This window comes from Bombus vancouverensis, chromosome 5 (assembly GCF_051014615.1).
Source record: "Bombus vancouverensis nearcticus chromosome 5, iyBomVanc1_principal, whole genome shotgun sequence".
NCBI classification, from domain to species: domain Eukaryota; kingdom Metazoa; phylum Arthropoda; class Insecta; order Hymenoptera; family Apidae; genus Bombus; species Bombus vancouverensis.
The window spans coordinates 13,266,538-13,287,239 of NC_134915.1; the positions used below are offsets into that span (position 1 = coordinate 13,266,538).

Consider the following 20,702-nt stretch of genomic DNA (forward strand, 5'->3'; position numbering starts at 1 on the left):
TAATACATGGTTCATCGAACGTCATTGCCTACGTCACTCTTCCACTAACGTTCTCCCGCTAGACTTTACAGACTTCAGAGTCTACTAGTCGCCTATATATCTGCGCTGGTTCCAAAAAGAAAAAAAAAAAAAAAAACACTCTGGAACGCTTCGTTTCTTCGACGATCCTCTAATTTCGTGCAAACGAAACCGGGATAATTTGTATCGGAGTAGACGATGCGCGGAAAAGAAAAGCAACATCCCGACTGCAGGGAAGAAACAACAACCAGCTAATCTGAAAGTAAGATTTCGTATTCTCGACCGACGTGTTATTTCAGGCCTGAGAATAGGATAGATAGGAAAGAAAGTGGAGTCGATAGTATCGTCGCGCGATGTCCTCCAACGCGTTGTTTGGAAAGAAGTAGACGACTTATTTCATTGACGCGCATCGGAGCGTTTCGTAGAAAGAAGCGATAGCTTCTCTCCGTGCACAGGCACAGATACGATGCCGTGTTTCCGGAACAAATTGCTCCGCTCCCATTGCGAATGCCGCGTTACGCTCGGGCCAGGCAATTAGAGGATTGTCGGGGATCGCGATAAAACGTAAATTGCGACGCACGGCTGGTGAAATGAGCGTGATCGGAGATGAACGGTGACACGGGTCGCGAAGCAGTTTCACCAGCTGTGCACCGCACCTGTGCCGTGTACTAATGACGCACACTAACCGCAACTTTTCTTTCTTTTCTCTCTTCGCTCTCTTCTTTCTTTCTCACTCTTTCTATTCGCATCACTCAATCATCCCTCGCATTCCCATCACGCAACGACACCCGAACCGATCGCAACACTCGTCGACGTACATTCACGCACACGACATTGCCGTTTCTTCGACAAATTACGGAAATACAAACAATCGGCGTACACGTTCCCACACGATAAAACACGTCCACGTTTCCGATCGTCCTTCCCCTTCACCTTGCCCTTTCCCCTCCGATCCGGAACAACGATCCCCGAAATAGGTGACTACCTTCCGGAGGAAATACCGCAAATCGTTCTGCTGACGTTCGACGATTCTGTGAACGATTTGAATAAGGGTCTCTACAGCGACCTGTTCGAGAAAGGACGAAAAAATCCAAACGGCTGTCCCATCTCGGCCACGTTCTACGTCTCCCACGAGTGGACCGACTACAGCCAAGTCCAAAATCTCTATGCCGGTGGTCATGAGATTGCCTCCCACACGGTTTCGTAAGTATTCTCGATAGGGAAGAAGAATCAATGAACAAAAACGTTGCAAGCGATCTTTTGCCGTTTTCTACCTTTTTCTTATCGGTAGAGTTCCCTTCGAATTGAAAATCTTTTATACGATCTTGATCGTTGTATTCGTCTATCGATATCAAAAAGATCGACACGTTACACGATATCCGAAGCAACTACGTAATTGACTGTATTTCATAAGATAACACCGCGAATCGCTGCTCGATCGATCGAGTTAACGAGATACCGTGTGTTACATCGTCGTCTGTTGTTGATCATTAATCACGTGTTCATTACCATCGAGCAATCGGGGCGCTTCAGCGATTCTAGCAATTGTCGGGCATCGCAGTCGTTCACGCTCAGCCTGTATGTACCGCCGATCAATTAGTAACCAATGCCAGCTTGATTAGTCCGTTCGAGCGAGACACAATCGCTTATTCGGATAGAAGACGCCGCTTTCGCACCTCGCTATGGGTCAGGATGCAAGAACGGATCAAGAACCGGTTTCGAACGCGTCGTAAAACATTGCACGGGTATCGATGGAAAGCGACACTCGCAAAGGGTTCTCGAATCATTTTCGCATGATCGCGTCCGTAACTTGGAAGCGAGCAAACGATTACCGGTCGATCGATTTTCTTGGATCGTGGCTCTGCGAACGCATGTCTTCTTTACCATCGGATGACCAATAGGCTGATTAATTCTAAAAATAGGCACAGTTTCGGTGAGCAGTTCTCTCAGCGAAAATGGGCGCGAGAAGTTGCTGGACAGCGAGAAATTCTCTCAGCCTACGGAGGCGTCAAACTGGAAGATGTCAGGGGAATGAGGGCGCCGTTCCTATCGGTAACCCTTCGTTCTTAAAAAGATAAGAATGAAGAATATAACGCACTCGATAACGACGTTTTTAATCCTAACGAAACAGGTCGGCGGAAACAACATGTTCAAAATGTTGTGGGACACGAACTTCACGTACGATTCCTCCATGCCGATATACGAGAATCGACCCCCGAGTTGGCCGTACACTTTGGACTACAAGCTGTTCCACGATTGCATGATTCCTCCGTGCCCCACCAGATCTTATCCAGGCTTGTGGGAGGTTCCTATGGTGATGTGGCAGGATCTAAACGGAGGTAGATGCTCGATGGGAGACGCGTGCAGCAACCCACCGACTGCTGACGGTGTTTACAAGATGCTCATCAAGAACTTCGAGAGACATTACACGACCAACAGGTCGGTCTCGCGAATTACTACTCGGTTATCGATCGAATATACAGTTACCCTAATTGTAAGAAGAAATTACCTTTCAGAGCGCCATTTGGGCTATTCTATCACGCCGCCTGGTTCACGCAGCCCCATCACAAGGAGGGCTTCATTTCGTTCCTAGATACCATAGTCGCTATGGACGACGTGTGGATCGTGACGAACTGGCAGGCAATTCAATGGGTCAGAAATCCTACACCGCTGCCGCTGTTACACACCTTCGAACCCTTCGGATGTAACTACCCGGTATACATAAATCTTCTTCCATTATTTAATAGGCGAAAGCTGCTTCGGTCGCTCGACTCTGGAAGATGGCTCGAAGAAGCTTTGAAAAAATGATCCACGCATAAATCTTCGGCTTAATTTATTTCATGTACGCCGTAGGACCGGCCGAAGAAGTGTAACAATCCCAAGGTCTGCAATCTGTGGCACAAGAGCGGAGTGAGGTACATGAAGACTTGCCAGACGTGTCCGGACATCTATCCATGGACGGGCAAGACCGGAATACGAAGCAGTCGTATCGACAACGACGTCGAAGCGCACGAATGAACGAAAAGAGAATCGGTGTTCCGTGCGATCGAGGCCCACCCAGCCGAAGAAGAGTAGCAGCGCCAACGGAGGAGATGAGACGTTTTTACACCGATTCGATTAATATCCCGTCCTTGTTTCTCCACTAGCCACGTCCTACGAAACATATCCCAGGTCGAGTACGCCAACGAAATCGACTCGAAATCACGCCACTACCACCTCTTCTCTCCCTCTTTTCATCGAAAATGGACAAATCGCGAAGGAACTAGCGTCACGCGGTGGGTCTTCGATAACATACACGAAGAAACGTGTCGTTCGACTCATATTGAGGCATTCGTTTCGCGAAACGAGTCATTCTGTTCGACGCGGCGAACGAGCGCACGATGGCCGAACGTTTCGAGTCTCTATATTCCGATCGGCAAACGTACAAAAATTCTAGCCACGCCATACAACGTGTGCCTGTCGTATATTATATTAATGTACGTCGGTTGTATTTAAGCGATTTGAGATAACTCGATTAGGCCGTATTAATTGATCCTAGTTTTGTTTGACGAATAGTAAGATCGATACAGTGTCTTTTTGCATATCGTTGCAATCAAGGCACTTTAATTAAGTAATTAACTAACGTATCGCATCAACATTTGTAATTCATTCGATTAATTAGCCGTGATCGTAAGTCAATTAAAGTTTCTTTACAGCGTTGTGCCAGAAAATGGAATCGTGGAAATCGAAAAATCGGTCGATACTTTACGCTGAAATCGAGGCATCGACCGATTCGCGGTTATCTTCTTACCGCGTTGTCGTTCCTTCCATTTTCTTGCTTTATCATCTTCTCTCTTTCACTCTTCGTCCTCTTCCCGCTCGCTGATTCTTTTTTCTCGTTTAGCTCGAAGCTTGTATCCTTGGCGTACTCGGCCTAAATCCGATAGATGAATTAATTAATTACAAAGTATATTGTCGTGGATGTGCAAACGCAAACAAAAACTGGAATCGTCATCGGTCGCGAGAGGTTTCCTAAAATCGACCTGGAGGTTCAGCACGCGCGGAGATCGCCTTGCGGACGAGAGAAACGAACCGAGAGTAACCGAGTGTTCACCTTAAACGAAATATCGTGTATACGAGGGGATCGTCGTGTATACCTTTTAGAACCTGAAACTGTAATACGCCTTTAATCAATAAACATTTCGCTACAATTCCTACCTCTATTTCCTTGCTGCATCGTCTTCGTAGTCGCGTACCAGAATACATTAGGAATTGACCATTAAAAACTAGAATATGGAGGTGGAAACGGGTACAATATGGTGGACCAAGCGCTCACACTGAACGAGTGAATCTCCTCCCAACGGATTCCGTCCATGCTACCTACGTGTTCCACCCAATACTGCGCCATACTGTTATAATTACTCTCCTCCCAAGTCTACGACATGCATTCGATCTACGATACCATGGAAATGATCCAACAATTATTAATTACCCTTTTGTTCTGTTCGATCCAAGCTTGAACCAATTTGTTCTCCTGAGAGGAAGCGAATTTGCACGCCTTTACGAGGATTGATCGAGACCGTAGTTTTCGAGCACACAGCAGTTCCATGTAAGATTGTAATAAGTACAAGAATGGTTTGACGAATGGTGCGGATAGAGACTGGTTACGAAGGAACTTGATAATCGTTTTGGCGTTCTCCAGTCGATTAAACAGATCGCTCGATCGTCGGATGTGAATTTGACGCTTCAGTATTAACAAATAACACTCGAGTGCCTGCGATGAATGGCCGAGAAGTTATTATTTTACATACAATCGTATACTTTTCTAATTAATTCTTTCTAACCTTGAAGCAGTTGCATATTTTCTGAAAGTTATTATGCGTGACCTGAGTTTTTAACTCAACCACGTCTTCCACGAACGTAGACGTCACTATTACGTTCCTAAAAAAAAATTATTTGGTAAGGTAAATGTTGTGATCGAGTGTCGCGAGTACTCACATTCTCAATTGCCAGATAGCTAGACAATTTGTCAGACGCAACACACTCTCTGGATCCCGTAAGGCACAAGTGTTGGATCTGAAAGCTGAGAAACATGAAAGAAAATCTCAGCGAAGATTCTTATGGAGAAATTCTTACCTACAACGTTTCTATAGAAATTATAACAAGTTTCGTATGTTTCCAAGATCATGGCAGCGTCTAACAAAAATTCCATGCACAGAGCATAGTACCATATGATAGCAGAATAATCTACGTCCCTGTGAGAGAGATGATACAATTCGTACAGCAAATCGACAGCTTCGTATATCTTCTTCGTCCAAACCTGGTATAATGTTCCCGCGATTAAAGCACAAAAGATTCACGATGCTACGTTAAAAAAGCCTTACCATAGCTTCTATCAGCGACGGTAGTATAGCAAGCTTCATCTTATTCAAGCGCAAACAATTACATATTTTACAGATATTTATTCCAACCTCGATACTTTCCACCAGCTTGCCCTGTAATATTCTTTCATCAACGAATAAATTATTAACGTTTGTTCTTTATTACGAAGAATTAAGATATTTTAAACCTATTGAATTACCTGGTTTCGAATATTGCCTGATAGATCCGAGCCACCAATATCATTTCTTCGGGTTTCTTCCAAACAAGCTTCTCTTTAATTATTGATAATATCGGTATCTCCAGGGACTTTATCATGCATGGTTCTTGGAGCTGTCGAAAAGTTTGCACAGCGGATACATAAATCTCTCCTTTCTCCAAGAAGCCGTCGGGGCTTCCGAACGCCATTCGAAGACTCTGCAAAGTGGTAAGTTCCGCCATTTTCATTTCGTTCTGCAGCTGAAATTTCATCAATCACGTCATACGTATATTCCGATTAAAGATTTAAAATTGTTTTGTGGATCGCAAATGTCTCGAACCATCGAAGCCATGGACAACCGTTGCAGAGCGATAGCGTGCTCTACCTTCTCAGCAACCTCCTTCTCGGAGTTTTTATTTACGGTATGACTGGGAATACCTAGCATCTTATACCGCACTTTTTCTAACGCAGTATTGTAACAGATTGCTTTGGCGCTCTGCGGTAGTTCGCCATTCAACAGCACAGCGTCGGTATAAAATTTCTTCGCTTGAGAATAATTTCCGCAGGCAACGTAAGCATCCCCTGAGCAACAACCGCGTTCCAAGAACTGGATTTCTACTGAATATCGCCTTGTAATATCATACAATAACTAGGAGACTTTACCCATTAAAATTAAGTATTTTTTTTTGTCAATAGCTTGATCTATAGCATCAACTTTCGACTTTTCCTTGATCTCTGCGATATCGAAATTAGTGATCATGGTCGCGAGAAATTTGATTGCAGAGAGAGGCTGCCCGGTTTGGATTAAACCTGCGCTATAGTTCAACATAAACGTGACAAATTTCTCAGGATCGTCTGAAAAATATATTTCTGTAATAATTATACTATCCGCTGTTATAACAACTACACCGTTAGGGGAAATGTGAAACGTTACCAGACCGTAAAATGTGATGATGCAACTTCCAGAAGACGTAATCGATCACTTCAATACATCTGCAATTACGATAATCAATGTAGCTAAATTGCTCCAAACGGCTGTCCCATGAATCCTCTAATACGGTATCCAAAGTAGCAGATCGACTCGTTCTTTTTATTAAACTAGGTGCATCGCCGTTCTTGTTCGTGTCTCGGTTTTCTGTATGATCTATCGAAAATAAGTAGAGTCAGATGCAAGTACATACATGTGTTTAAAGTTTGATACGATTTCAGTATACACATGTATTCACCATCGGTTTCGTCAGTATATGTTGGCAGAATGGAAATCCTGCGAATACTCGCAGTCTCACGTTTCTTATCGTTGTTAGTATCGTCAACAAAAATTGTACTTCGTCTAGTATCTAATCTATCGTATCGAGTGTGGAACGTTTTTCTTCTCTGTGCCGTTACATTTAGTTCCTGTGACACTTCCTTATGCTTGGAAACAATCAACGAAAAATTCGAGTGTCATTTTAGATTACGAGTACTGGCTTTTATCTTTTAGATGCTTACGATCGCGTCGAACTCGTCCTTCGAGGTCGTTATTAAAAATTTGCCTCCGCCACAGGTATTACACTTTGAAGTTTCCTTTTCAAGCTCGTCTACAACCTTCGAGTGGTAGTCTTGCTTTTCGTGTGGCGCGAGCACATCGTAAAAAAATTTGCGAAACGAGGCTATTGTGAACTTCAACATTTTACAGTAAGCGTACGAAGGCAACGTTTCCTTGACAAATATAGCTGGAACAGAATGTCATTATCACGATCCAGAATTATCCAGAATGATCCTGAATGATCGGTATGTGTCGAATCAACCAACGGGTCGCTTGACATTCGCAGATCACCAAATGATGCATGTTGCTGAACGTTTTCTGTTTTTTGAATATGTGATACAATGACTCTGTCGAGTGATAGAATTTTCTCTGGACCATAGCGCACTCCAAAATCCTTAATTTGATCATCTGTGCTACGGCTAAAGTAATCAGGAAGAATATGGTAATTGCGAAATTTGTTTGCAATAATTGATACTTCCTTTTTGTATGTATATCGGTGTAGCGTCAACCATCACGTGGTCCAACATACTGCGTAGAAAAATGTCACCCAAAGTTGCCGCACACTTGATGAAATTTTGCTCGTAGAAGTTCATTCTGTTATAGATATCGACTCTCAAGCCTAACGACGTTACGATGTTCGTTTAAAATATCTTATATTAAGTTGGAGCATATGAAAACGTAATTCGAATAATAGACAAAACCCCAAGTCACCTATAACGTCTCGGTTGGATTCAACGAAACCTCTCGTCTGCTTCGACGATATACATACGTTCAACGCGCTCATCTGCGTCCAGTGTAGCGGTGGTGCCAACTCTTCAGGCGTCAAATATGCTGGGATCTTTGACAATAGCGATTGATCTGGGAAAACGAGATTATAGCGAGCCGCTTCCATAGGCGATATCGTGACAACCTCCAACGAATTAACTTGTATAGCTGACATCAAGAACGCTTCACACCAGCAAATCATATTTTTACTACGTTGCTGAAGAATTCTAAACGAATCAAGCGATCGATACACCGTACGACGTTTCGATAGAAAGGGACTAGGCTGAATTTACCTGTCGAGAGCGTCTGGAATCGCAATAACGTTCAAAAATTGGCAAGCAAACGCTGTCAAATATTTCGGCTCTAATCCGTCCAGTATTCTGTTCATCAGTCTCTTATCTTGATAAATGCCAGATTCGACTTGAGATAAATTATCCGAAGAAGTAGGTTCCATCATCGTCATGCCTACAACCACGCGGTTATTATTCAAAGTAGAGGATAAAAATTGCCAGGAAAGAAGATCCATGTATTGCACGTCGTCCAGGAGGATGCACAAGCAACCAATGACCTGAATTGAAATTTAACTCCATATAATAACATTTATAGACCGTTTTCTCAAAATAATCATTTGCCACGTTATAACCTCGTTTAATATATCTTCAAAGATCTCGGTTGCTTTTTTGTGACGCTGCCAATCGGTATCCTCGCAATATTTCTTCGATAGAGGAAACTGTACTCTCATGATGGGATTCAGGTAACAGAAATCCTCTGGGTCCAGTACTTTGGACAGCGTGTACGATAGAACTTTTTCGCGATCCTCGATGGTCGAGCAATCTTCAGCTTCGAAAAGCTAGATGCGCGAGAAAGAACGAAAAACTTGTCGTACTTTTGGCAAACACAGATGAAAGGAAATTCTGAAATTCTTGAATTTACTTGCAGAAGCACATGGTACAGTACAGCGTAAGCTTTCTCCGAATACGATGGATGCAAAGAAAGTTGAACAAGCTTTATTTGTCTGTTTCGAACAATCGTGACAAAAGCGTCGAGAATCCTCGATTTGCCAGATCTCTCACAGCCCTATGCGATTAATAAATATGAAATTTCTGATTTTAATTGCACATACCGAAATTTGTACGTTTCGACCAGAACTTCGATAAGCAATCCGGAATAAACACGTTCTGCCACTCCGATGTCATCTAGAATATCCTTGAAGTATTCTATTTCATTATATCGGCCAAGAATGGGATAAACATACTCCAAGCTCGACAGTAATTCGGTTTTCCTGGAACTAGAATGGATTTAAGTAGACACCAAAACAACGTTATGGAACGTGTAATTAACGATCAAGGGCATAATTACGACGGATCTTTAGCCGAGAATTCGTAAACGTGACATTTTCCAAACTTTCTCAATATCTTTATACCTTGCGAAAGAAATTTTTCCTTGGGCAGATCACTGTTTAGAACGGTGTCGTAGTCGCAACATATCTACGATAAATATTTTTGTAGATTTTACAAAGGAATTTTCAGAACGAATTGTTAAAAACTTAGAAAACGAACTGTATCGAATGAAACAATCGCCAAAGAAATCGCTTTCTGGACAGGCGTACCAAAAATCATGTACTGTCTTCTAACGGCATGACCTATTACTCCGCAGAATGCTATACCTGTTAAATACGCAATAATGTAAAATCTGAAATTGAAAAATTCGACATTTAACATTCAAAAGATCACCGGTCGAGATGCCAATCAGAACCGTTTTGATACCAGAAACGCGTTTTACTTCTTTTATTATTTGAAGCGAGGTCAATAACGCGTTCTTTGCATTATTCTTCTCGCTTCCTCTTTCTTTCTCTTCCTCGCTATTATGATATCCTTTCATTCCGTATATGATATAAAACGATATATCCTTTTCGCATAAATTCACCATGTACGGGCATCCAAAATATCCTTCGATTACACTGCAACAAAAGATCAAGACATTCGTCACTTCTAGCGATTGCACAGAACAATTTCAATTCCAATGAATCTATTCCAACGGAGATACTTTTGAATAATTTCGAACAGTTGGTCCGCCAGAGAAATCAACTCGTACACGGTACACTCACTGGGAACCATATTGATACAGACCACGGTAACTTGTCTCAATTCCGTTAAATATTTCAACGATTCTTCGTCTTTGATCTGAGAACAGAATTTTGTTATGCAATCGGTTTTACATTTCACGAGAAATTACGAAACTTACGATCTCTAGGACCTCTCTGAATATGTAACTTTTCAAGTATATGCCGATACGTCTTCGCAACGCGTCGACTACTGAGACTCTGGCTGTGAAAAATTATCATTATCGTTAATTCTTTCATTTCTGTATTAATTTGCTACTAAATCGGGACGATTTACTCTGAAAGTGTATAACATCAATGTCGGGATCGACGGTTACTTCGGAGACGAGTGACGTTTCCGATAACACCTGAGACAAATTGGGATGACCATTCAACGATAAGTTATCCACTGGTGCGCTGCTTTTTCTCGATGGTTCCGACGGCGGTCCAACCACTTTAATAATCTATCACATACCGACAATCGATGATATATCGATATTTAAAAAGATAGTCTTCGATCTTCGAAATTATTCGAAATTAAGTTATTCGCACCTTAATGTTCCTGGCGTCTTTGATAACGTACTCATACTGGCTGGGTGAGCAATGTTCCCAAGCACTGGAGGACAATACAAGATCGCCTGGTAAACTGATCCTTTTCGCGTGCTTCAGATCCTCGACTGGCTTGCCAGCAATTACAAAGTGTCTGGCTCTGTCGTCGCCGATTATCGAAAACGTCAAGCTTCCCGTGGAGATTACGATATTCACTATGAACGTCAAGATCGATACATTACTACGACTCGCGTCTTACTTAACTATGCGCACCTAAACGGGATTATCTTACCTTTCGAGACAAAATCTTCACTCTTCGTGTGAGCAACGGCATCCTGGATTCGTTGAGCGGATAAAATCGCGTGATGCACCATTTTTGAAACGAATTCATCTCTGTTTACCTTCCACATGACTAGCAGAGCATCGTCTACGTGCAACGACGATTTTTGAAAAGATTTGTTTTCTTATTACCAATGGAAATCGATAGACGTACGAGAGAATTTCAACACGTCTCCGTGAGTGAGGTACACTTCTTCGATTATAATCTCTATGTAACGGTTCAGAAGAGAGAACAGAGCATAGCTACCGCCATTTTCACCACTGATGTATTTTCTATAGAGGCCGACAAATTGCGTCATGCTGATCATCGCCATGACCGCGGTAAATTTACGGAAATTCTTCTTGGATAAGTCGCTCTCGTATATTAACTCATCAGGAACGAATGTCGCCATTATTCGAGTGCAATTGTCGTCTCGGTGAGCGTTTAATACCTAATTATTTTGTTCGAACGTCATACGTGGATACGAAATTAAATGTAAAAAGAGAAAAAGATTAACCTCTCGCAAACTGGTACTCTCTTCTTTGTATATCGGTCCGATGACGTCTGGCGTCCACGCAGTTTCCACGTAATCGCAATACAACATTACTATACTCTTTAATTAAATCTAAGTACGAACGATACGGAAATCGAAATATATTTTTAATTCACTCGGAATCGCTCGATTACACTTCGTAAAGAATTATAATTCGATCATCATTTGTTTCGATACGATATAGGTCGAAAGGATTGGTAGGTTACATCCGCGCGTGAAGAGTTCTAAAAGTGAAGGATTTCTCCAAGCTTGCACCATTCACGGAAGTAGAAAGAACGGAACATTAAGGATATTAACAAATACATTTTTTATATAAATTATCTATTTTATTATGTTATTAATTAATACAGAAGGGAATGTCAGAATTTTGTATCACATAAAATATGATATCACAAATACAAAGAAAAGTAATATGTATGTAATAATACCAGAATGAGAATAGTTAAACACAAAATAATTATATGGTTGCATTTCGCGATACCTTTTACTTTAAAAAATAAACAAAAAACAGCGTAATGCTTAGTCAAAAAAGAACCAAATAAACCTATATATTTACCCATTTGCATCCGTAAATAGAATATTCGACACATGACGATCGTCTTCTATCATCGAGCGCGGACTATTCCGCAAGCCGCGACTTTTTTTTGTTATCGGCCGTGGAATATTCCACATATGACACAGTTCGCGTTTTGCTGTCAACCTGCGAGCATTTGAGCTGTTAAAAAATACCATGTCAAATAAACTCTAAGAACCATTCAGAAGTCATTTACTATAGGAGTTAACGAAAATAATAAAATTACCGATATACGGCCGCGCGTGATGATACGGCCCAATCATCAGTTGAACGACACTGATGTCTGGACACAGTAACACGGTCATGATGCAAATGGGTCAAACCTATAAACTAACCTATAAACGATAAAAGAAAATGTAAAATTTAATATATAATATTTACAAGTACAAACATAGATTTTTTTATTCCCAAATTTCTTTTTGTTGGTTTTGATTTTAGTTTTAAATATTTGTTCTAGTACTGTTTTTATATTTATTTTTGAATTATTATTCTTTTTTTTTTTTCTTATCACAACCCAACCTAACCCCTAGAAATAACTATTTTCTATTATTTACAATGACCACCGTAATAAAACATTCTGTCTTGTTTCAACATGAACATAAGGAAACCAAAAATAGATCTCCTTTCATGTTATGTTGTTCGTGTACATTATCGTATATTGGAATTTGATGCACGTTAAAAAATTTAATACACGATTTAGTACACAAATAAGATATTTATACACAGTTGTAGTATAAATTGGCTGACATATGCAAATCTTGGTGGTTTATTTACGATGTTCTCGTTCGTCCCTTGACAAAGTGTTTTTTAACCGATTAACCCTGATATGTCTTTTCCCAAATTTCGCCATGGTAAAAGATAGTAAAAGATATCGAAAACTTGAAATGATAAATCCTATAAGATCTGTGACTAAGTGTGTTAGAGCATTCGATTAAGGAACGTAACGTCATCAAGTATAAGAAAGGAAAAGAAAAGAAATAAATCCTGGTTAAAATCGTAAAGAAAGGAACGTAAACTTCGTAAAAGAATAAAGTTGTAATCTATCTTAACTTAAACCACTATACGCTCCGTATCTTCGTTGATACAAAAAGAGCCAAAACGTAAAATATAATTGAAAGTAAAAAAAGACGTAAAAAAAAATAAAAATTAAACGAAAGGAGAACTTTGTCAAGACGGAAGACGCTCAACGAAAACATTGAAACATCGCATATTTTCATGGAAAATTTGATTCCATTTGAATCTTCCAACTATTTTGAATGATAAACGAAGCACGTAAGTTTTACAATATAAAACGTCAACCACCAAAAATGTTTTTGCTGTTGCACTATTGTACACACGGCGATCGTTTTCAATTACAATTAGTTGGATTGCACAATTTAACCCGAAGCTAGCGATAGTCTGATAAACAATGCGCTAATGCTTTCAGGTAAATCTAACATTTTAATAACTTCATTACTAAGCAAGTAAATCTTATCAATGTAGTATTACATAGCTAGTATCGATTGCTTTGGTCCTCTTAATCTTTCAATAGTATATGTACAACGACAGTCACTTCCTGGAATAAGATCCCTTAATGAGAGATGAAACTTACTAAATTTCCCTCTTGTCGTTTCTATGTAGAAAATTTGCGTGAAAAAAATACGTGAAGAAATATTCCACACATTCTCAGTTACTATACTTAGCTCTTGATCTTAAATTATTAGAAGATCATATACTTGTTCCAGTAAAGCTGGCTTGAGCATCGGTCGTTTACAAAAATATGGAATTTTTATCAGAAAATTTGTATGAAAATACAAATATATATATATATACATTTAGATATATATGGATATATATATACATATATATATATATACAAATATAGATGACCTTATACTTCTATCTATTAGATACCTTATCTATAGTCTTTTTTAATATCTGTAACAATTAGCTATGTATTCAGTTGCTTCAGCGTATAGAACGAAGGACGGAATTTCTTATCGATCACGGCATACTATTTTTTCAGGTTTATTCCTTCAGGTTACCGTGCCCGCTATTCCGTGTAGCTTGAAGCATTAGAAAAAAAAGTAGGCTCGGCTTTTATTAGATAGTAAGTAGGCTTTTATAGTTATATAAAATTCGATCAGAGTTTATCGCGGATTTACTGCCGAGAAGATCTACCAATGTTTTGATCTGGCGACATGCAAGAAGAAGGGTATCCTGTAACCACACGGAACGCCGCAAACGTTGCAAGTATAAGGATCGTTTTCACTGTGATACCCCATATGGATAGTATACATCACTAGGTTACCAAACACGATGTTACAGTGTTGACAAATGACTTTCTGGCTCAGTGTAAACTTGCTCCAGTCGTAACCTGATTGCCCAAAGAAACAAATGTCATTGGGAGATGGAAGCCTGGGCGATTGTTCTTGCTGCTCACGTGATTCTTCTTCATCGGACTTCTGGACCACCCGACGATTCAGCTTTACAGCTTTCCCCTTGCGTCTGCTAGTACGTGTCTCTTTTGATTTGCCAACATTTTTAGAAGTACTGGGTTTACTAAGGTCTAAAGGTGCCTCCTCCTGCTCTGTTTCTTCTACAATGTTCATCAAATCAGGCTGAATGGAAATCATATCGCGAAGCGCCGCGTTATTTGGCGAATTATCGGCCACATCATTTGAAACATTGCTCCCATCGGGCCATCTGAGCACGAGATTTTCAAATGAATCGTCCAACATCCTTCCTCCGTTTAACATCACCAAGTAGTCCATCATCACCTTAGATTGTATTTGGTCGAATTCTTTTACGATATTGTTGCCTTGGGCAACAAGGAAGGGCAGTAAAGGAAAGCGAGCGAATAACTGATTGTATGGGAAAGTCGCGAATGATTGATTCGGTATGACTTCGTTGAGTCCCCTTGCGGAGGTGGCACTGCTCGCAATAGCTCCGTTCAACATGTTGACACTATTCAAGATGGCAGCGTTTAAAATGATAGCATTGTTCAACATATTAGTATCGTTCAATATACTCGCACAGTTCAACATATTCGAGAAGTTGAGGATATTCGCATTGCTTAAATTATTTGCTCCGTTCAAGCTAAACGCGCCGTTGAAGATATTTGCAGCGTTGAAGTTATTCACGCCATACGAAGTGCTTGGTCCATACGAAGTGCTTGGTCCATACGAAGTGCTTGGTCCATACGAAGTGCTTGGTCCAGCCGAAGTGCTTGGTCCATACGAAGTGCTTGGTCCAGCCGAAGTGCTTGGACCATACGAAGTGCTTGGTCCAGCCGAAGTGCTTGGACCATACGAAGTGCTTGGTCCAGCCGAAGTGCTTGGGCCATACGAAGTGCTTGGTCCAGCCGAAGTGCTTGGGCCATACGAAGTGCTTGGTCCAGCCGAGGTGCTTGGTCCAGCCGAGGTGCTTGGTCCAGCCGAGGTGCTTGGGCCATAGGAGGTGCACGGAGCATACGAAGTGCTTGGTCCAGCTGAAGTGCCTGGTCCAGCCGAAGTGCTTGGGCCATAGGAGGTGCACGGAGCATACGAAGTGCTTGGGCCATACGAAGTGTTTGGGGCATACGAAGTGTTTGGGGCATACGAAGTGCTTGGTCCATACGAAGTGCTTGGTCCGTACGAAGTGCTTGCATCATACGAAGTGCCTGCGCCCTGCGAAGTGCTTGCTCCGTGCGAAGTGCTTGGTCCATACAAGGCGCTTGCATCATACGAAGTGCCTGCGCCCTGCGAAGTGCTTGCTCCATGCGAAGCGCTTGCTCCATGCGAAGTGTTTGCGGCATTCAAAATATTCGCTGGACTGAAGTTACTTGCAATGGTCAAAGGGTTTGCGCCATTCAAAGTATTTACAAGATTAAAAATATTCGCTGCATTGAAGTTATTTATGGTGTTCAAGGGGTTTCCGTTGTTCAAATTATTTGCAATGTTCAAAACAGTCGCTGCATTGATACTGTTCGCGATGTTCAATGAGCTTCCGTTATTGAAAGCATTTACTCCACTGAAGATATTTGCGGTGTCCATTGGTCCTGCGCTGTTCATAGTGCTTGCCATGTTAAAAGTATTCGCTCCATTAAGGTTACTTGCGATGTTCAATGGACTTGCGCTGTTTGAATTATTCGCAGCGTTAACAATATTCGCTGCATTCAAGTTATTTGCGATGTTCAAAGGGCTAGCGCTGTTCGAAGTATTTGCAACGTTAATAATATTCGCTGCATTCAAGTTATTTGCGATGTTTAAGTTGTTTGCACTGTTCAAAACATTTGCAGCGTTCGCTGCATTTATAATGTTCAAGTCGTTTATTGTATACATCGACAACTGATGGTTAATCGGAGACACTTCCGGTGGAAGCTCTGATTGAGGAGAAGATGCTGCAACTTGAGCGTTGCTGTCAACAGCGGTGCTCGGGCCTGCGCCATCAGGAGACTTGATCGCCTTTGGTTTCGGACCACGACGTGTTCCATACACATCTATAATAGGAAGTGGATTCGGCGAACCATCGGCGTTCAACACCATCGCCGGATCGTGGTCATACTTTCTCAAATGAAGTTTCAACGAGTGACAGTACTTGGTAGCATATGAACAATTGGCGCATCTATATTGGTAGACATTCGAGTGAGATTTAAGATGGCTGTTAAGCATGGATTTGTTCACACATGAATATGGACACTTGCTGCATTTGAAAGGTTTTGAGCCAAGATGATTCCGCAGGTGATATTCCAGATGATGTTTATATTCGGTGATGAAAGGACACTTTGGGCAAGACAAGAGCTTCTCAGCCTTAATATGACACCGACTATGCTCCCAGAACTCGAGTTTAGTTATGGCTATGAAAGCACACTGTTTGCATTTAAAAGTTTTCACTTTGCCTTGCGAATTCAATCGTGGAACTCGGAGTCCCGGCTCCTCGTCTGCTTGCTGTCTCGAACATTCGCCTTGAGCTGCGCCAGATGCTGATTCCGCTCCCATCTGGTTAACCATAGATTTTAACGCTTCTGAAGCGTCTCTTCTTAACGTAGAATGTGCCGTTAAATGAGTCGAGAACTGTGCCCTGTAAAAGAAAATCCCCCTTTCATTTTGTCTTTGTTCGGTTTCATACTAATATCTATGATAAGAAAAAAGATAGATTAGTTACCTATCGTACGTAATGAACTCGCAAATAGGACATTGCAGGATATTCTTCTTGGGTGTACGTTTTTGTTTCGCTTTTGCTGGTTTCGTCACTCTAGAACCCTTTTGTTTCGGCTTACTTCCACTCTTTGATGTACGTCCCGAAGATCCCGGAGTTGGATGATTGTTATTAACCGTCCCCTGTGGATTGTGACAGTATGCATTCCTTCCTACGTTATGCGAATCCTGCGAACTTCCACTTTCCGGTGACATGCTAGAGATAACTGTCGAAAATGATGTCGATGTACTCGGCGAACCAGAATTGCTCGTGGAATGATCGGGTGATACACCTGAATCGTTGTTCTTGTCTTCGTTTGATTCTTCTTTCTATGAATACCGTATTGTGCGCTTTATTAGTTAAGGTTTTCGATTCAGATACGCTGTCTCTCAAAGAAAAACAACAAAATGTGAGACAGGAGGATAGATAGACAGGTGGTGGATACAAGTTGGCGAGTGGTCGGTCAAGCGATAGCAAAATTAAGCCAAGTTCTGAAAGTAAAGCTATGAGGAGTTAACCGAGTCCATCGAGTTAAGTGAAACGACATTTTGTCGATCGCCGAAGAGAAAGCAAGTGGGGGTTGCGGCTGGGGGATAAAAAAACGAGAGGGTGTAAAGGGGGAAGACGCGAGTGTAGAGAAAACGAGAGGGATGAATGTGTTAAAGGGAAAAAAAGGGATTTGATCAGAGAGGGGTTGAAACGATTACTCACCACGCTTCTATCGGCGATACCCCAGGCGGGCGTGGTTGACGATTGAACTTGAGGTGGGGGACCTTTCTCTTGAGCCATGGTTCGTTTCCGTTTTTGATCTGTTTCAAAACTGCTACTCTGTCCTCCGTCTCTGCTCCCTGCACTATCTTCCCTGTCCGATTTCTTATCGTCCCTTTTCTTATCAGAATAAATAACAAATATTTAATCGTATTCAATTTGAAGCATGCTGCTTCGAAGTTGATGCGATAATTAGCGAATATATGATAATCGTTCAAATTGTTACATAGGCAAAAATTAAGAATTCGTATCATTCGTGTCCGTGAGGACAACAACACATATGAAAATTCGACGATCCAAGTAAAAGATTTAAGCAAGGTGGAACAACGAAACAGGTAAAACAATTCGGCTTGGATTGACCTTCGATAGAATACAGTTGAAAAGGATTAATATTTACAATGATCGTATGAATATCCGCGAAGAAGGGAGCAGACCGCCTCGGCAACTAGCCTGCGCCTATTCTAAAGCTAATTCCAAGTAAAATCATTTCACAATGTTTGCCTGTTGTTCCCGTCGTCCTTTTGTCTTGTACGCGCTACAAGAACAAATTACTTTTGATGTATGGAATCAGTCAAGCTATTTTACTCGAAGCAAGACAACGAGTGGTAAAATCGTTCCGATCCAAAACACGTATCTCTATCGTTCAAAGATTCCGAGAAACGAAACATCGTCCTATGAAATTATTCGAAATCTACATCGGTACATCTTAACGAACCAATTTATTCGATCTATCTATCTATCTAATTAATTTGAAATATTTAGCAAACTTATTGTTTCATCGCTGTCCACTGCGTTGATATATTTACGACAAGATGCATATTTTAAAAATGTAAGTATCCCAGTGAAATTGAAGAACAAAGAAAAGCGAGAAAACATATTTTACCTTCTGCGATGTGCCGGACGGAAGATGAACGGCACTGGGGTTAAAGTCTACCTCATTTATTCAAATGGAGCATACTTGAAAGGTTCAAAAAGTGACAGGGTTGAAAAATCCTACTTTTCACTTCAACTGGAAATGTCATTGTTCGCCTGCCTCTGTACGACTATGGTCATAAATTAAAAAGTAGTCTTTCCCTTTTGCTTGACTGTTATACGACCAAGTATACCCAGAAATCGGTTAATAACAAAACAACCCTTGTATTAATAAGGTCGTCACGGTTTAACCTGGATTTGCAATGCATGAAGCGTCAAGTTTTCGAATTTTTACGATTTCTAAATTGCAGCTATAAAAAATGTACAGCTTAATTTTAACCGTGACGAATTTATCCGACGCGCAATTGCCAAAAATTCAAATCTTCTCGAACTGTAAGTTCGAAGAATTTCGTGTCGATCATCCGCTGCGGAATTCTTTCGACGACGCACAAACATTCGCGTTCCAGTAAGAACGCTTATAAGTCGATTAAAGCGAACTCCATCGTGCTCGTTTGAACAAGAACAAAAAGACTTCGGTAAAGGTCGAAGGAAGAGAACCTTTCGAAATTCTTAGCACAATCACAACAGTAGGTAAATAGAAAACTTACAACAAAGGGACGAAACGGATACAGACCCGCGAATATAGATGACTTATAGATCAGAGAGAAAACGAACTCGTTCGAGATGGACAATCAGAATTAGAATAAGTATCAAACTAATGCGTGCTAAACAAAAAACTTAATAGAGTCTAATAAAACGAATCGTAGTCATTTTTGCAGAATTACAACTAAAATCTCTGTGAAATCGGTAGTAATTATTAGAGGAATAAAAACTGTTAACAGATGATATTCGAAAACGATCATTAAGAAATTATAATGTCTATATTAAATCACGAATTTGTAATTTTCAGATGTGTGCAATATTGAGAAGTTTGTAAAATTTGTAAAGCTCGCCTTGTTTGAAGGTCGCCAGGCTGAAATAAAACTATCTATCTATTAAATCACGATGTAATGTTTATTTGTATAAAGTTGAAGCCTGTATCCATGCTAGACTAGAAGACAATAATACGGATGTATCAGGACAATGAATGTAAATTTGAAAGACTATTTAATGAGGCGACACTAGGGCAAACGTGAATTTCCATCGGTCACCGTACAGCGTACACCGACGTTATGGCGATTCGGAAAACAATCGGCGAGTATCGTTGCTGACTTCGCAGCTGCCCTGTCTTTTTTTAATAAAAATTAAAAAGAAAAAATGAGGCGAACAAAGGAGAAAGAAGTAAGAAACAAGAAGACGGAGAGATTTGCGACCATATTCACGAGAAAACATATAACGTTTGTTTTTCCGATATCCTTGTTGCTCCCGACATGTTGAATTTTCTCTGTGTTTGTTTCGATTCCGTACACGATGTCATTGCTATATTATATCGATACTTTTCGAAACGTGCAAACTAAACAACGGCTAATTTCGATGCGCGCGTATACCTCGATAGAAAAGTCAATGATTCTCGGATTCGGCTTAGAAAGAAACTCGAAACCAGCGTATCGTTGCTGGCGAATCTGTAAATTGGACACGACACGCGTATACACCGGCAATTGAACATTTTAATTTATCCGTATAAAACAAAGGAGCAGCGTAAAAAAGTGCATGATCGAATGGAAAACGATCGAACAAACGCGCGAAAAGAGAGGAAACGATCGGCGATCGTCCCTCCGAAAACGTTTCTGCTGTTCGAATTTCGATTTTTCTTGCTTTTTCAATTATTGGATCAATTATGGATCGCATGGTTTAAAATCTTCTTTGTACCGCGACTACCTTTATTCGCAAATTGTCACATAACGTCAGATTAGAAAAGTTAAAAGATTACTTACCTCGGAATTTGAATTCTTCGCTTTTTTCAT

The 20,702-nt window shown here is 40.9% G+C and overlaps 3 protein-coding genes across 5 annotated transcripts in view; 1 reads left to right on the forward strand and 2 right to left on the reverse strand.

Moving 5' to 3' along the window:
• Positions 1-4,208, forward strand: part of Cda5 (Chitin deacetylase-like 5) — a 40,991-nt gene extending 36,783 nt beyond the window's left edge. For 2 of the 3 annotated variants that reach the window (XM_076618935.1, XM_076618933.1), the window contains 5 exons: positions 996-1,221; positions 1,941-2,070; positions 2,150-2,457; positions 2,535-2,733; positions 2,872-4,208. In XM_076618935.1, the coding sequence (XP_076475050.1) occupies positions 996-1,221; positions 1,941-2,070; positions 2,150-2,457; positions 2,535-2,733; positions 2,872-3,036 (1,028 nt within the window). In that variant the 3' untranslated portion in view covers positions 3,037-4,208. The remainder of the gene's footprint in view (positions 1-995; positions 1,222-1,940; positions 2,071-2,149; positions 2,458-2,534; positions 2,734-2,871) is intronic. The other variant, XM_076618934.1, reaches the window with a different exon arrangement.
• Positions 3,345-10,292, reverse strand: LOC117156097 (adenylate cyclase type 10). The gene is given in 23 exon segments (XM_076618693.1): positions 3,345-4,432; positions 4,490-4,771; positions 4,842-4,938; positions 4,996-5,080; positions 5,134-5,317; positions 5,382-5,502; positions 5,579-5,829; positions 5,862-6,157; positions 6,239-6,430; positions 6,510-6,719; positions 6,802-6,988; positions 7,064-7,287; positions 7,367-7,469; positions 7,538-7,712; positions 7,802-8,092; positions 8,159-8,433; positions 8,509-8,715; positions 8,799-9,153; positions 9,225-9,352; positions 9,425-9,531; positions 9,599-9,825; positions 9,912-10,048; positions 10,110-10,292. Coding segments are annotated over 22 exon segments (4,224 nt in total). The 5' UTR covers positions 9,983-10,048; positions 10,110-10,292; the 3' UTR covers positions 3,345-4,276.
• Positions 10,293-13,997: 3,705 nt separating this feature from the next.
• On the reverse strand, positions 13,998-20,702 carry Hb (hunchback). The gene is made up of 5 exons (XM_076618704.1): positions 20,673-20,702; positions 17,830-18,006; positions 17,086-17,447; positions 15,523-17,001; positions 13,998-15,348 (listed from the first exon to the last, which is right to left on the reverse strand). Exons 1-5 carry the CDS (start codon positions 20,700-20,702, stop codon positions 14,118-14,120), a joined length of 3,279 nt encoding a protein of 1,092 aa, XP_076474819.1. The 3' UTR covers positions 13,998-14,117.

Excerpts from the sequence above, each read along its gene's own strand:
- Hb (XM_076618704.1), bottom strand. The coding sequence starts at position 20,702 with ATGAAAAAAGCGAAGAATTCAAATTCCGAG. Across the intron at positions 18,007-20,672 it reads CGAAGAATTCAAATTCCGAG|AAAAGGGACGATAAGAAATC; the intron begins GTAAGTAATCTT and ends TATTCTGATAAG. Across the intron at positions 15,349-15,522 it reads TCGTATGCCCCAAACACTTC|CACCTCGGCTGGACCAAGCA; the intron begins GTATGCCCCAAA and ends GGCTGGACCAAG.